This window comes from Pleurodeles waltl, chromosome 9 (assembly GCF_031143425.1).
Source record: "Pleurodeles waltl isolate 20211129_DDA chromosome 9, aPleWal1.hap1.20221129, whole genome shotgun sequence".
Lineage (NCBI taxonomy): Eukaryota > Metazoa > Chordata > Amphibia > Caudata > Salamandridae > Pleurodeles > Pleurodeles waltl.
Window position 1 is genome coordinate 1,178,470,360 of NC_090448.1, and position 14,847 is coordinate 1,178,485,206.

The 14,847-nt window shown below is 51.7% G+C and overlaps 1 protein-coding gene across 1 annotated transcript in view; it reads left to right on the forward strand.

The window, feature by feature from the left end:
• NPAS3 (neuronal PAS domain protein 3) overlaps positions 1-14,847 on the forward strand; it is a 1,356,068-nt gene that overhangs the window by 1,310,848 nt on the left and 30,373 nt on the right. Inside the window, exon 9 of the mRNA XM_069209098.1 lies at positions 13,226-13,370. Coding sequence (XP_069065199.1) covers positions 13,226-13,370 — 145 coding nt within the window. The remainder of the gene's footprint in view (positions 1-13,225; positions 13,371-14,847) is intronic.

Sequence of the window (14,847 nt, forward strand, 5' to 3'; positions counted from 1 at the left end):
GACCCTGTGGAACGCGTCGCTGGAGCAGTGTCTTTAGAAGTGGGGAGACAGGCCGGTAGAGCTGGGGCCAAAGCAGTTGGTGTCTCCGTCTTCTCTGCAGGTTTTCAGCTTATCAGTCCTCTTCTTCTTAGGTTGCAGGAATCTATCTTGCTGTGTTCTGGGAGCCCCTAAATACTCAATTTAGGGGTGTGTTTAGGTCTGGGGCTTAGTAGCCAATGGCTACTAGCCCTGAGGGTGGGTACACCCTCTTTGTGCCTCCTCCCTGAGGGAAGGGGGGGACACATCCCTAATCCTATTGGGGGAATCCTCCATCTGCAAGATGGAGGATTTTTAAAAGTCAGAGTCACCTCAGGACACCTTAGGGGCTGTGCTGACTGGCCAGTGACTCCTCCTTGTTTTTCTCATTATCTCCTCTGGCCTTGCCGCCAAAAGTGGGGCCGTGGCCGGAGGGGGCGGGCAACTCCACTAGCTGGAGTGCCCTGGGGTGCTGTAACAAAGGGGGTGAGCCTTTGAGGCTCACCGCCAGGTGTTACAGTTCCTGCAGGGGGAGGTGATAAGCATCTCCACCCAGTACAGGCTTTGTTACTAGCCGCAGAGTGACAAAGGCACTCTCCCCATGTGGCCAGCAACATGTCTGGAGTGTGGCAGGCTGCCAAAACTAGTCAGCCCACACTGGTAGTCGGTTAAGGTTTCAGGGGGCACCTCTAAGGTGCCCTCAGGGGTGTATGTTACAATAAAATGTACACTGGCATCAGTGTGCATTTATTGTGCTGAGAAGTTTGATACCAAACTTCACAGTTTTCAGTGCAGCCATTATGGTGCTGTGGAGTTCGTGCATGACAGACTCCCAGACCATATACTCTTATGGCTACCCTGCACTTACAATGTCTAAGGTTTTGCTTAGACACTGTAGGGGCATAGTGCTCATGCACTTATGCCCTCACCTATGGTATAGTGCACCCTGCCTTAGGGCTGCAAGGCCTGCTAGAGGGGTGACTTATCTATACCTATAGGCAGTGTGAGGTTGGCATGGCACCCTGAGGGGAGTGCCATGTCGACTAAGTCATTTTATCCCCACTAGCACACACAAGCTGGCAAGCAGTGTGTCTGTGCTGAGTAAGGGGTCCCCAGGGTGGCATAAAACATGCTGCAGCCCTTAGAGACCTTCCCTGGCATCAGGGCCCTTGGTACCAGGGGTACCAGTTACAAGGGACTTACCTGGATGCCAGGGTGTGCCAATTGTGGAAACAAAGGTACAGGTTAGGGAAAAAACACTGGTGCTGGGGCCTGGTTAGCAGGCCTCAGCACACTTTCAAATCATAACTTGGCATCAGCAAAGGCAAAAAGTCAGGGGGTAACCATGCCAAGGAGGCATTTCCTTACAGAGGGGCTATGGAGAGATGAGAGGCACTGCTAGAGGGTGAGAGAGGGGCTGTGGAGAGATGAGAGGCACTGTTAGAGGGTGAGAGAGGGGCTGTGGAGAGATGAGAGGCACTGTTAGAGGGTGAGAGAGGGGCTGTGGAGAGATGAGAGACACTGTTAGAGGGTGAGAGAGGGGCTGTGGAGAGATACATGTGAGAGAGGGGCTAGGGAGAGATGAGAGGCACTGTTAGAGGGTGAGAGAGGGGCTGTGGAGAGATACATGTGAGAGAGGAGCTATGGAGAGATGAGAGGCGCTGTTAGAGGGTGAGAGAGGGGCTATGGAGAGATGAGAGGCACTGTTAGAGGGTGAGAGAGGGGCTGTGGAGAGATACATGTGAGAGAGGAGCTATGGAGAGATGAGAGGCACTGCTAGAGGGTGAGAGAGGGGCTGTGGAGAGATACACATGTGAGAGAAGGGCTATGGAGGGATGAGGGACACTGTTAGAGGGTGAGAGAGGGACTGTGGAGAGATGAGAGGCACTGTTAGAGGGTGAGAGAGGGGCTGTGGAGAGATACATGTGAGAGAGGGGCTATGGAGAGATGAGAGGCGCTGTTAGAGGGTGAGAGAGGGGCTGTGGAGAGATACATGTGAGAGAGGAGCTATGGAAAGATGAGAGACGCTGTTAGAGGGTGAGAGAGGGGCTATGGAGAGATGAGAGGCACTGTGATAGGGTGAGAGAGGGGCTATGGAGAGATGCATGTGAGAGAGGGGCTGTGGAGAGATGCATGTGAGAGAGGGGCTGTGGAGAGATGAGAGGCACTGTTAGAGGGTGAGAGAGAGTGGCTATGGAGAGATACATGTGAGAGAGGAGCTATGGAGAGATGAGAGGCACTGCTAGAGGGTGAGAGAGGGGCTGTGGAGAGATACACATGTGAGAGAGGGGCTGTGGAGAGATGAGGGACACTGTTAGAGGGTGAGAGAGGGACTGTGGAGAGATGAGAGGCGCTGTTAGAGGGTGAGAGAGGGGCTATGGAGAGATGAGAGGCACTGTGATAGGGTGATAGAGGGGCTATGGAGAGATGCATGTGAGAGAGGGGCTGTGGAGAGATGCATGTGAGAGAGGGGCTGTGGATAGATGAGAGGCACTGTTAGAGGGTGAGAGAGAGAGGCTATGGAGAGATACATGTGAGAGAGGAGCTATGGAGAGATGAGAGGCACTGCTAGAGGGTGAGAGAGGGGCTGTGGAGAGATACACATGTGAGAGAGGGGCTATGGAGAGATGAGAGGCACTGCTAGAGGGTGAGAGAGGGGCTGTGGAGAGATACACATGTGAGAGAGGGGCTATGGAGAGATGAGGGACACTGTTAGAGGGTGAGAGAGGGACTGTGGAGAGATGAGAGGCGCTGTTAGAGGGTGAGAGAGGGGCTGTGGAGAGATGAGAGGCACTGTTAGAGGGTGAGAGAGGGGCTGTGGAGAGATGAGAGGCACTATTAGAGGGTGAGAGAGGGGTTGTGGAGAGATACATGTGAGAGAGGAGCTAGGGAGAGATGAGAGGCACTGTTAAAGGATGAGAGAGGGGCTGTGGAGAGAGACATGTGAGAGAGGAGCTATGGAGAGATGAGAGGCGCTGTTAGAGGGTGAGAGAGGGGCTATGGAGAGATGAGAGGCACTGTGATAGGGTGAGAGAGGGGCTATGGAGAGATGCATGTGAGAGAGGGGCTGTGGAGAGATGCATGTGAGAGAGGGGCTGTGGAGAGATGAGAGGCACTGTTAGAGGTCGAGAGAGGGGCTGTGGAGAGAGACATGTGAGAGAGGAGCTATGGAGAGATGAGAGGCGCTGTTAGAGCGTGAGAGAGGGGCTATGGAGAGATGAGAGGCACTGTGATAGGGTGAGAGAGGGGCTATGGAGAGATGCATGTGAGAGAGGGGCTGTGGAGAGATGCATGTGAGAGAGGGGCTGTGGAGAGATGAGAGGCACTGTTAGAGGGTGAGAGAGGGGCTGTGGAGGAATACACATGTGAGAGAGGGGCTATGGAGAGATGAGAGGCACTGCTAGAGGGTGAGAGAGGGGCTGTGGAGAGATACACATGTGAGAGAGGGGCTATGGAGAGATGAGGGACACTGTTAGAGGGTGAGAGAGGGACTGTGGAGAGATGAGAGGCGCTGTTAGAGGGTGAGAGAGGGGCTGTGGAGAGATGAGAGGCACTGTTAGAGGGTGAGAGAGGGGCTGTGGAGAGATGAGAGGCACTGTTAGAGGGTGAGAGGGGTTGTGGAGAGATACATGTGAGAGAGGGGCTAGGGAGAGATGAGAGGCACTGTTAAAGGGTGAGAGAGGGGCTGTGGAGAGAGACATGTGAGAGAGGAGCTATGGAGAGATGAGAGGCGCTGTTAGAGGGTGAGAGAGGGGCTATGGAGAGATGAGAGGCACTGTGATAGGGTGAGAGAGGGGCTATGGAGAGATGCATGTGAGAGAGGGGCTGTGGAGATATGCATGTGAGAGAGGGGCTGTGGAGAGATGAGAGGCACTGTTAGAGGGTGAGAGAGAGAGGCTATGGAGAGATACATGTGAGAGAGGAGCTATGGAGAGATGAGAGGCACTGTTAGAGGGTGAGAGAGGGGCTGTGGAGAGATACATGTGAGAGAGGGGCTATGGAGAGATGAGGGGCCCTGCTAGAGGGTGAGAGAGGGGCTATGGAGGGATGAGAGACACTTATAGAGGGTCAGAGAGGGGCTGTGGAGAGATACATGTGGGAGAGGGGCTGTGGAGAGATGAGAGGCACTGTTAGAGGGTGAGAGAGGGGCTGTGGAGGGATGAGAGGCACTGTTAGAGGGTGAGAGAGGGGCTGTGGAGAGATACATCTGAGAGAGGGGCTATGGAGATAGGAGAGGCACTGTTAGAGGGTGAGAGAGGGGCTCTTGAGGGATGAGAGGCACTGTTAGAGGGTCAGAGAGGGGCTGTGGAGGGATGAGAGGCACTGTTAGAGGGTGAGAGAGGGGCTATTGACAGATACATCTGAGAGAGGGGCTGTGGAGATAGGAGAGGCACTGCTAGAGAGTGAGAGAGGGGCTGTGTAGAGAGAGGTGTGAGAGAGGGGCTGTGGAGAGATGAGAGGCACTGCTAGAGGGTGAGAGAGGGGCTGTGTAGAGAGAGGTGTGAGAGAGGGGCTGTGGAGAGATGAGAGGCACTGCTAGAGAGTGAGAGAGGGGCTGTGTAGAGAGAGGTGCTATGGAGAGATGAGAGGCACTGCTAGAGGGTGAGAGAGGGGCTGTGTAGAGAGAGGTTTGAGAGAGGGGCTATGGAGAGATGAGAGGCACTGCTAGAGGGTGAGAGAGGGGCTGTGTAGAGAGAGGTGTGAGAGAGGGGCTATGGAGAGATGAGAGGCACTGCTAGAGGGTGAGAGAGGGGCTGTGTAGAGAGAGGGGCTGTGGAGAGATGAGAGGCACTGCTAGAGAGTGAGAGAGGGGCTGTGTAGAGAGAGGGGCTGTGGAGAGATGAGAGGCACTGCTAGAGGGTGATGGTGAGGGAATCACTGAAGAGACCCAATACATTTTGCTATATGTTGGTGCACTGTAAGGTCATCATTTACTATGCTTTAAAAAAAATACAATTGAATTTATCATGAAAAATGCGCTGAGGAGTGCACCGTTTTCGACATTTTTCCCAAATGTTCTTGGAGGTGAGGACACGCCCCTCTCCGGCCCCCATGGCAGTGGTCAGGCTCGCTCGCTGTGCGCCCTGGGGGCAGTCTGAGGACCCTTGCCAGGGCTGCTTTGGTGCCCAGTCCGGCCCTGACCAGGATCCTCTGAGGCAGAAGGTGGTGAAGCGGGTTAAAGTCCCTTCAGAGAGACGAGAGACAGGGCATGAAGAAAGGGGGCTCGGTCGGTGTGTGTGTGAGAGAGAGAGAGAGAATGAGCTACAGCTGAGGCGAGAGAGATGGGTTCTAAAGAGACACACGGGAAAGAGACTGCTGTGCGTGAGCCTGCACATGTATGTGAGAGAGGGACGTGAGATCATGAGAGACCCCCACTGCAGAGACAAGAAGGGTGGCTTCTAAAGAGCTGGGGTGTAACAAAGGCCCCTTCGGCGCGGGGAGAGGGGGGCAGTGCGCTTCAGGGCCCCCAACCCAAGAGAATGGCCCCAATCCGCTCAACACCACTGAATATCTGTGAGATATGGGAGACTCAAGGCTCCATTTTCACAATCTGCGGGGGTGGGTGGGGGCATCATTTTACATTACAGCAACTCTGTGTGCGAGAGGGAGGGGCAGAGAGGTAGTGAGGCAGAGAGGCAGCGAGGTAGTGAGAGAGAGAGGCAGCGAGGTAGTGAGAGGGAGAGGCAGCGAGGTAGTGAGGGAGAGGGGCAGCGAGGTAGTGAGAGGGAAATCCTGGGCATCTGCCCATCTCCGACTTGCTTGTGACTTTTGGACTTGGTCCCCTTGTTCCACAGGTACCCTTGACTGGAAATCCATCGTTGTTGCATTGCTGGTTTGTGTCTTTCCTGCAGAATTCCCCTATCACGACTTCTATGTCCTTTGGGGAACTTTAGTGCACTTTGCACTCACTTTTCAGGGTCTTGGGGTGGGCTATTTTTCTAACCCTTACTATTTTCTAATAGTCCCAGCGACCCTCTACAAGGTCACATAGGTTTGGGGTCCATTCGTGGTTCGCATTCCACTTTTGGAGTATATGGTTTGTGTTGCCCCTATCCCTATGTGTCCCCATTGCATCCTATTGTAACTATACATTGTTTGCACTGTTTTCTAAGACTATACTGCATATTTTTGGTATTGTGTACATATATCTTGTGTATATTTCCTATCCTCTCACTGAGGGTACTCACTGAGATACTTTGGCATATTGTCATAAAAATAAAGTACCTTTATTTTTAGTATATCTGTGTATTGTGTTTTCTTATGATATTGTGCATATGACACTAAGTGGTACTGTAGTAGCTTCACACGTCTCCTAGTTCAGCCTAAGCTGCTCTGCTAAGCTACCATTATCTATCAGCCTAAGCTGCTAGACACCCTATACACTAATAAGGGATAACTGGGCCTGGTGCAAGGTGCAAGTACCCCTTGGTACTCACTACAAGCCAGTCCAGCCTCCTACAGAGAGTGCAAGACAGGACGGGAGAGAACTACAGCAGCAAATACAAGATAAAGACAGTGGAAAGAACAGAGAGAAGAAGGTGTGTGTGTGTGAGAGAGAGCACGAGAGAGGTAGAGATGGGAAAGAGACAGGTGCAAGAGAATCTGCTTTCTTTAAAAGAGACAGGCTAGATGGAGAGAGGTTAGAAAGACTTGCAGAAACAAGAGAGAGACGGCGACCTAGAGAGGTCAAACTGAAAAAAGCCAGATTACATGGAGGGGTCAGAGACAGCCCCAGCAGAGGAGAGACAGCAGGGACCGGGTGGACGGCGTGTGCTTGGCGGGAGGTCAGCTGCAGACATGCAATGCAGGATTCCTGTAGGTGATCCCTAAAGAGTAGTAATCCCCGTTACTCCCCGTCCGGGGAGTTACCGGGACCCCCAGCAGTACTGCTGTCATGGGGCTCTGCGCAGACACGCAACGCAGGATTCCTGTAGGTGATCCCTAAAGAGTTGTAATCCCCGTTACTTCCCGTCCTGGGAATTACCAGGACCCCCAGCAGTACCGCTGTCATGGGGCTCTGCGCAGACATGCAACGCGGGATTCCTGTAGGTGATCCCTAAAGAGTAGTAATCCCCGTTACTCCCCGTCCGGGGAATTACCGGGACCCCCAGCAGTACCGCTGTCATGGGGCTCTGCGCAGACAGGATTCCTGTAGGTGATCCCTAAAGAGTTGTAATCCCCGTTACTCCCCATCCTGGGAATTACCGGGACCCCCAGCAGTACCGCTGTCATGGGGCTCTGCGCAGACATGCAACGCAGGATTCCTGTAGGTGATCCCTAAAGAGTAGTAATCCCCGTTACTCCCCGTCCTGGGAATTACCAGGACCCCCAGCAGTACCGCTGTCATGGGGCTCTGCGCAGGCATGCTACGCAGGATTCCTGTAGGTGAACCCCTAAAGAGTTGTAATCCCCGTTACTCCCCATCCTGGGAGTTACCGGGACCCCCAGCAGTACTGCTGTCATGGGGCTCTGCGCAGACATGCAACGCAGTATTCCTCTACCTGAACCCCTAAAGAGTTGTAATCCCCGTTACTCCCCGTCCGGGGAGTTACCAGGACCCCCAGCAGTACCGCTGTCATGGGGCTCTGCGCAGACATGCAACGCAGGATTCCTCTACCTGAACCCCTAAAGAGTTGTAATCCCCGTTACTCCCCGTCCGGGGAGTTACCGGGACCCCCAGCAGTACCGCTGTCATGGGGCTCTGCGCAGACATACAACGCAGGATTCCTGTAGGTGATCCCCTAAAGAGTTGTAATCCCCGTTACTCCCCATCCTGGGAATTACCGGGACCCCCAGCAGTACCGCTGTCATGGGGCTCTGCGCAGACATGCAACGCGGGATTCCTGTGGGTGATCCCTAAAGAGTTGTAATCCCCGTTACTTCCCGTCCTGGGAATTACCAGGACCCCCAGCAGTACCGCTGTCATGGGGCTCTGCGCAGGCATGCTACGCAGGATTCCTGTAGGTGAACCCCTAAAGAGTTGTAATCCCCGTTACTCCCCGTCCTGGGAGTTACCGGGACCCCCAGCAGTACTGCTGTCATGGGGCTCTGCGCAGACATGCAACGCAGGATTCCTGTAGGTGATCCCTAAAGAGTTGTAATCCCCGTTACTCCCCGTCCTGGGAGTTACCGGGACCCCCAGCAGTACTGCTGTCATGGGGCTCTGCGCAGACATGCAACGCAGGATTCCTGTACGTGATTCCCTAGTTGTAATCCCCGTTACTCCCCGTCCTGGGAGTTACCGGGACCCCCAGCAGTACTGCTGTCATGGGGCTCTGCGCAGACATGCAACGCAGGATTCCTGTAGGTGATCCCTAAAGAGTTGTAATCCCCGTTACTCCCCGTCCTGGGAGTTACCGGGACCCCTAGCAGTACTGCTGTCATGGGGCTCTGCGCAGACATACAACGCAGGATTCCTGTAGGTGATCCCTAAAGAGTAGTAATCCCCGTTACTCCCCGTCCTGGGAGTTACCGGGACCCCCAGCAGTACCGCTGTCATGGGGCTCTGCTGGGGCTGTTTGGGGCAGCTGGTATTAGAGGCCCAGGGTTTAACCGGCCTCTTGTATTGGGTGGGAGTGGGGTTCAGGGCTCGGGGTGCAGCGACACCTGGAAGGGGTCCAGGCAGCAGAGTGACAGCTGCAGGTGAAAGCACGTCCTCAGTGCTTGGTGGTGGTGGGGGGGGGGGGCCTCTGTCTGTCTGTCTGTCAGTCTGTCTGTCAGTACAGGGTCAGATCTCAGGGGTCAGGCCCAGTAATGCAGCTGAGATAGGAGACGGCGCCCCTTCCCACCGCCACAATGTGGCACAGTACACTGGGTCTCTAGCATGATGCCATGTGCCTGTAACATGCCTGTGACATGTGTAGTCTAGTTGTATGTGAGGCAATGGCGTGCACATGGCACAGTCACAGGATTGGGGCGCGCGCTCCTCTCTGGAAGAGTTGAGACATTCCTTTGCAGTTTAAGACCCTCTTGACTTGTTTTAGGTGATAACATGTGCTCACATGTTCTTAACGTGTGCTTAATGCAGCAGTTAATCTTGCTGGTAGCCTGACGGCAGACAGGGTTTGTTTCTGGGAGCAGGGTTGTCACCCCTGAATTGCCGTGGGCTCCACTGCTTTCCACATTCTCTTTTTGGAGAATTATGCGGTTTTCCAGCCCCACATCGAGATTTGGGACCAGATGTATCATTATATCGAATAGAAATTATCTAATTGCGATTTTTTTGCAAATCACAATAAGTAATCGTAATCGCTATTGGAATGTATGAAACTCCAGAAGTTTCATACTGTGATTCGCAAGGGCTCGCAAATGGACCTACCTCGTTAGTATTCATGAGGTAGGTCTCTATTTGCAAGCCATTGCCAATGGCTGCAACCACAGGGATGGTGGCCTGCTGGGATCAGCAGACCACCATGTCTGTGACTGCTTTTCAATAAAGCACATTTTTTTTTTTAATGCAACCTGTTTTCATCAAAGGAAAATGGGATTACGTTTAAATATGAAAAATGATAAGTTTTCTTTTAATTTTTTTAGAAGTGGGACCACTGCCTGCCCTTAAAAAACATTTTCGCATGCATTCACAAAGGGGAAGGGGTCCCCCGGGGCCCCTTCCCCTTTGCAAATGGGTTACCACCTACTCGAAGTAGTTGGTAACTGCGATTGTTTTGCGACCCCCTTCACGGTCGCAAAACATTCACACATACCTCTGCGACTCGGTATTAGGAAGGGACGCCCTTGACACGCCCCTTCCTAATACCAAATCGGTATGTAGTTGCAAATCCAATTTGCGATTCAGTAACATGTTACCATGGGCCAGATGTACCAAACGTTTTGCATGGCGCAAACAGCGAAATTTGCTGTTTGCGACATGCAAAACGCACATCGCGATGCTCATTCCCATTTTGCGAGTCGGGAACTTGGTTACCGACTCGCAAAATGGGAATGCGACTTGCAAATAGGAAGGGGTGTTCCCCTTCCTATTTGCGATTTGCATTGCGATGCAGAATTGCTTTGTGACCGCGAACCCGGTCGCAAAGCAATTCGCAGTTAGCACCCATGTGAAGTGGGTGCTAACCCATTCGCAAAAGGGAAGGGGTCCCCATGGGACCCCTTCCCCTTTGGGAATGGCTCTGAAAAAATGAAACCAAATGGTTTCATTTTCTCGAGTGTATTGCAACTCGTTTTCCTTTAAGGAAAACGGGCTGCAATACAAAAAAAAAAAAAACTGCTTTATTAAAAAGCAGGCACAGACATGGAGGTCTGCTGTCTCCAGCAGGCCACCATCCCTGTGAGTGCCGGGAATCGCAAAGGGGTCACAAATTGTGACCCACCTGATTAATATTAATGAGGTGGGTCTTTGCGACCCCCTTGCGATTCGCAGATGACCATTCTGCATATGGGTTTGCGACTTGCAAATTGCGAGTTGATTCAACTCACAGTTTGCGAGTCGCAAACCCATACTTACCTACATATGGCCCCATATCGCAAATTGGACTTGTAACATACCAAAACGCATTTTTGCGATCACAAACAGCCGTTGGGCCGTTTGCGATCACAAAAATGTTTGATACATCTGGCCCTTGGACCCAAGCAGGCCTCCGAGACCGCCCCCCATAAAAGGATGTCAGCGGCCATCAGTTTTCAGCTTTTCAATTTTAGAGGTCCCCAAATTCAATAGGATAAGACTGGGGGAGCCAGGTTTGGGTGCTACCTCCTGGCGTCTGGAACTCGTAGGGGCACTTGGCACTCTGTAAACACCTGACTTCTTGGGCGAGCCTAGGACTAGCTGCTCATGTTGGTGCTAGTGCTTTCAGCGCCAAGAAACCGGCGGGCGAACGAGCACTTTAGAAGCCCTTATAACATAACATGCCAGATACAAGGCCCAGGTGCCCAGGACTGACCCTCTCTGGAGTTGGGTGCTTCGAGCACCTTGGGGACGCAGCGCTGCTCCCAGACCAGTGTCTCTCCCACCTTGTCTTTTCGGGTCCCTTGGGTTGGCGTTGACATTCGTGGCTGTGGCTGAAGGCACCACCCCAGGCGTCAGCAGAGGGCGCCATCTTGCATCTGAAACCTGCACGCAGAGTGCTTTCGCAGGAGCAGGGGCTTCTGGGGGGATCTCACAGCACCTATAATCCTTGTACCCTCCTTGTTGATACTGTCCACAATGTTTCAAAGTCCAACATGGAGATAACATGTGCTGCAGCTTGGGTTCTGAGCACCAATAAGGAGCAGCATACAAGCCAGGGATATATGTGGCATTGATATGTGTCATGGGTACCTGATGCCACCTACAAAATGGCACAAGAATACTGTCCATCCTTTTAAACTCTAAGGTGAATCTCTCACCTCCCATGAGGCTGTTTTCAAACTATGCGAACATTTAACTCTGGATCACCAAGTGACCCCTGTCCAGCTGGTATATTACACCTGGGGGCACCGGTTGTTCATGCTTCTCTGTGCCAGCTAGTACATTCATCCTGGGGTCCAGTGGGCTGCATGCCCATATAAGTTTCCCATGAAAAGAGCCTCTCTCGGAGCTCTGCCTGTGTTTACATGGCTCAGGGGGTGGAGCTGAGCCCAGAGGTCCACCTCTCCTCCATGGGCCACGTGGGTGACGCTCACATCACTCTGGGACTGGATGGTCTAAGCTTTGCTGCAAATCTGTCCTTCTCCCCTCCCAGTGATAAACTATCTGCTACCTGCGTCTGTTAATTAAAGACATGTAGGAACCTCCGGCTGTTCCTCCCAAAAGATGACCCCAGGCATGTGCAAACCCGCCGAGGCCCTGCTCCAATAGGAACAGCCGCGCCTGAGCCGCCAGGCCAGGGCCACTCTGAGCCAGGACACAAGCTCCCTGGACCAGTTTCTCCCTGGCTGGGACTCGCCGGTCAGGCTCAGAGCTGCTCCTAAGCCCGACAAGCCTTGAGTCTTATGAGACTCTGCTAAAGCCCATAGGCAGATCCTGGGTTACCTAGACTCTCAAGGATTACTTCCAGAACAAGGGTGCGCTCCTTACATCATTGCAATGCAGTTGTCTGCTGCTAGGGAAAAGGGTGAAAACCGCATGAAAAGGAGGGGCTTTCCATAACCCTCAATCTGCAGGTGTGGTAGTTGGATTTTTTGGGGAAAGATTAGAAGTCTGCTGTAGTACACTGGGATAATGAACAGGACCGGGGTGCACGCCCTCCAGAGCCATGCAGGAGACATCCCATCCCAAACGAACTCAGGCCTGATTAGAGTTTGGCAGATATTCCATCACATACGGGACAGATATCCCGTCCGCCGTATTACGATCCCATTATATCCTATGAGAACCGTAATAAGGGATATCCGGCACGTTCATGACAGAGTAACCCGTCCACCAAAGTCCAAGTCAGGCCCTAAATCAAGAGGCCGGCACGGAAGTCTCGGCTTCCTTTAGACACCAGCTTCACTTTCAGAAGAGAAAGTTGTCTCTTTCGTCTTAGGGACACAACATTTGTTGTTGTCATTTGCATAGACTGGGTCTAGAACAGAAGGATATTTGTGGCAAGCGGATGGCACCTTCAAATGAACGCAGAGCTGAATCTGGATGTAATGCGCTGCTTAATTTGAGCTGCTGATTGCAGGTGGGGGCCACCAGCACTTATTTTTGGACACCGCCACTTAGTTTTCTTCATCAGACTTTCCCCCAGAGCAAGAGAGAGAGAGAAAAACACACAAGTGGGGAGGGGGGGGGGGGGTAGTAGATGAAGGAAGATAAAGATGGAAAAACAGTGGTAGAGGGGGAAGACGAGGGTGAAACTTAATCCGGAAGAGTACGTTAAAGAGGCAGGGAGTGATTGGTGGTGGGTTAACAAAGCACGAGGTGGAATCAGGACTATGCAGCCGGGGTATTAGGCACCCGATCTTGATAGCGCCAGCCGCGGGCTTCTAAACAAAACATTGGGCACCAGCACTTAAATCACAAACTAAGCACTGACTAGTGAGATAGCTTGCAGGTGTGTAGTGTTCGCATAATCTCTATTTTCAGGCCACTTGTTTCAGCTTCTGTTTCCAGTACAGCCTCAGTTTCTATTTCATACCGTCTCAGTTCATTCAGGTTGAGAATTTTCCTTCTCAGCCTGAATGAAAATTCTCAGTCACCACTGGGCAGGTTCCACCTTGCAAGCACTTCTTCTTCTGTGTCTTCCTGGAAGTTCTTCTAAATTCTCTTTTTTTGTCTTTCCAGTGCTAAGTAAGGGCCAGTGTGTGACCAAGTACTACCGATGGATGCAGAAGAACGGCGGCTACATCTGGGTCCAGTCGTGTGCCACCATCGCCATCAATTCCAAGAACACCAACGAGAACATCATTTGGGTCAACTACATTCTCAGGTAAAGTCTAAGGGTGTGTGGAACCGGGTTCTTCAACTCAGGACTTCCTGGGGTCCGGAGGTTCTGTGCTGAGGGTCAAAGGTCAGGGAAGACCACCTCTGGTTTACTGAGGTCAGAGAAGTATCAGGTGCTTTGGTGGTACCTTGTTACTTCAGCCTCACCATCTCTGCCCAGCATTACTCCAACTCCATTAGTTCCACAAATCCCTTTACTTGGACATTTCATGACATCGATCATTCTTAATTTGCTCATTGATTTTTAAGGAGCTTTAGTAAGTAGCTTAACATTTAATTTAAAAGAGAAAACAGATTAAAAGGATTAACTAAATAGTTTAAAAATAGAATAAAAAAGTCAAAGGGGTAGATTTACGTTTGGAAGATCACGTACTTCTTCACGAACGTGACGGGGTACCCTGCCTGACAAACCAGTGGTCCCCCAACCCTATCTATGGTCGGGAGGTCACCACCTTGCCAACAACACAGCCCCAGCTGGCTCCGTCGATAGAAAGCCTTCTCCAAAAACCATCAGAGGAAGAGCATTACATGGCCAGCCCAATTTAGGGTGGACGGCATGAAATCCTTTTTTTTTGCCCATCACCACCAGGTACAACTTGGTGATAAGTGATCAAAAAAAAAAAATAATGACCCTTCCTCCCATGGTAAAACTCCATGGGACTTGGGGGTGCAGTTGTAAGAAATTGGGTGTTTTCTCAAGCAACAACCACAATCCTTTTCGGTGTGAACCACAAAAGTCACTAAATTACCCTTTGCTTCACCCTTTGGTAGCTCGGCACAAAAGCTGTCGGGCTTAACTTACAGGCAAAGTCTAAAGTATTTATGCATCACACAAACAGTAATAAAGTGAAATACAACATAAGATATATCCAAAACCAAAATAAAGTCAAATTGAATAAATAAAATGAGACCAAAACAACACAGATTCAATCAGTAAAACAGTAGAAATACAGTTTTAAAGACTTAAGTAAAATAGCCCCATGAAGCAGAAATTGCTAATTCTGGGTAACTGCCTTGCTAGACGAGCACAAAGTCACAAGTTCAGGCCGACCGCAATGGAGTGTAGGCCGGATACAGGGACCAGGTTAGTCCAGCTGTAAAAGTTACCTTCTCAAAGCCTGGCACGCAGAGTTCAAATCTTTAAGATTCCAATAGAGGACCTTAAGCCAGCCAGCCAAGTGTCCAGGACCTAGGGAGGCACCTCTTGGAGATCAGCAGCTCACTCCAGCAGAGTGTAGCACAGCTCAGGCAGGTCCATTTGCAGGCCCAGGCAGGACCAGATGCAGCAGGTCAACTGGGCAGTTGTTGGGATGTCTACAGAGCTTGTTGTGTCCCTGTAGCTCAGAACAGGAGGTCAGCCAACTGACCCTTGGGGTCACTATGGGGGTCCTGGGTTCAAAGATATAATCCTCTCTCCTACAAGCAGCAAAGCAGGCCTCAAGCAGCAGGTAAGTCCTCTGAAA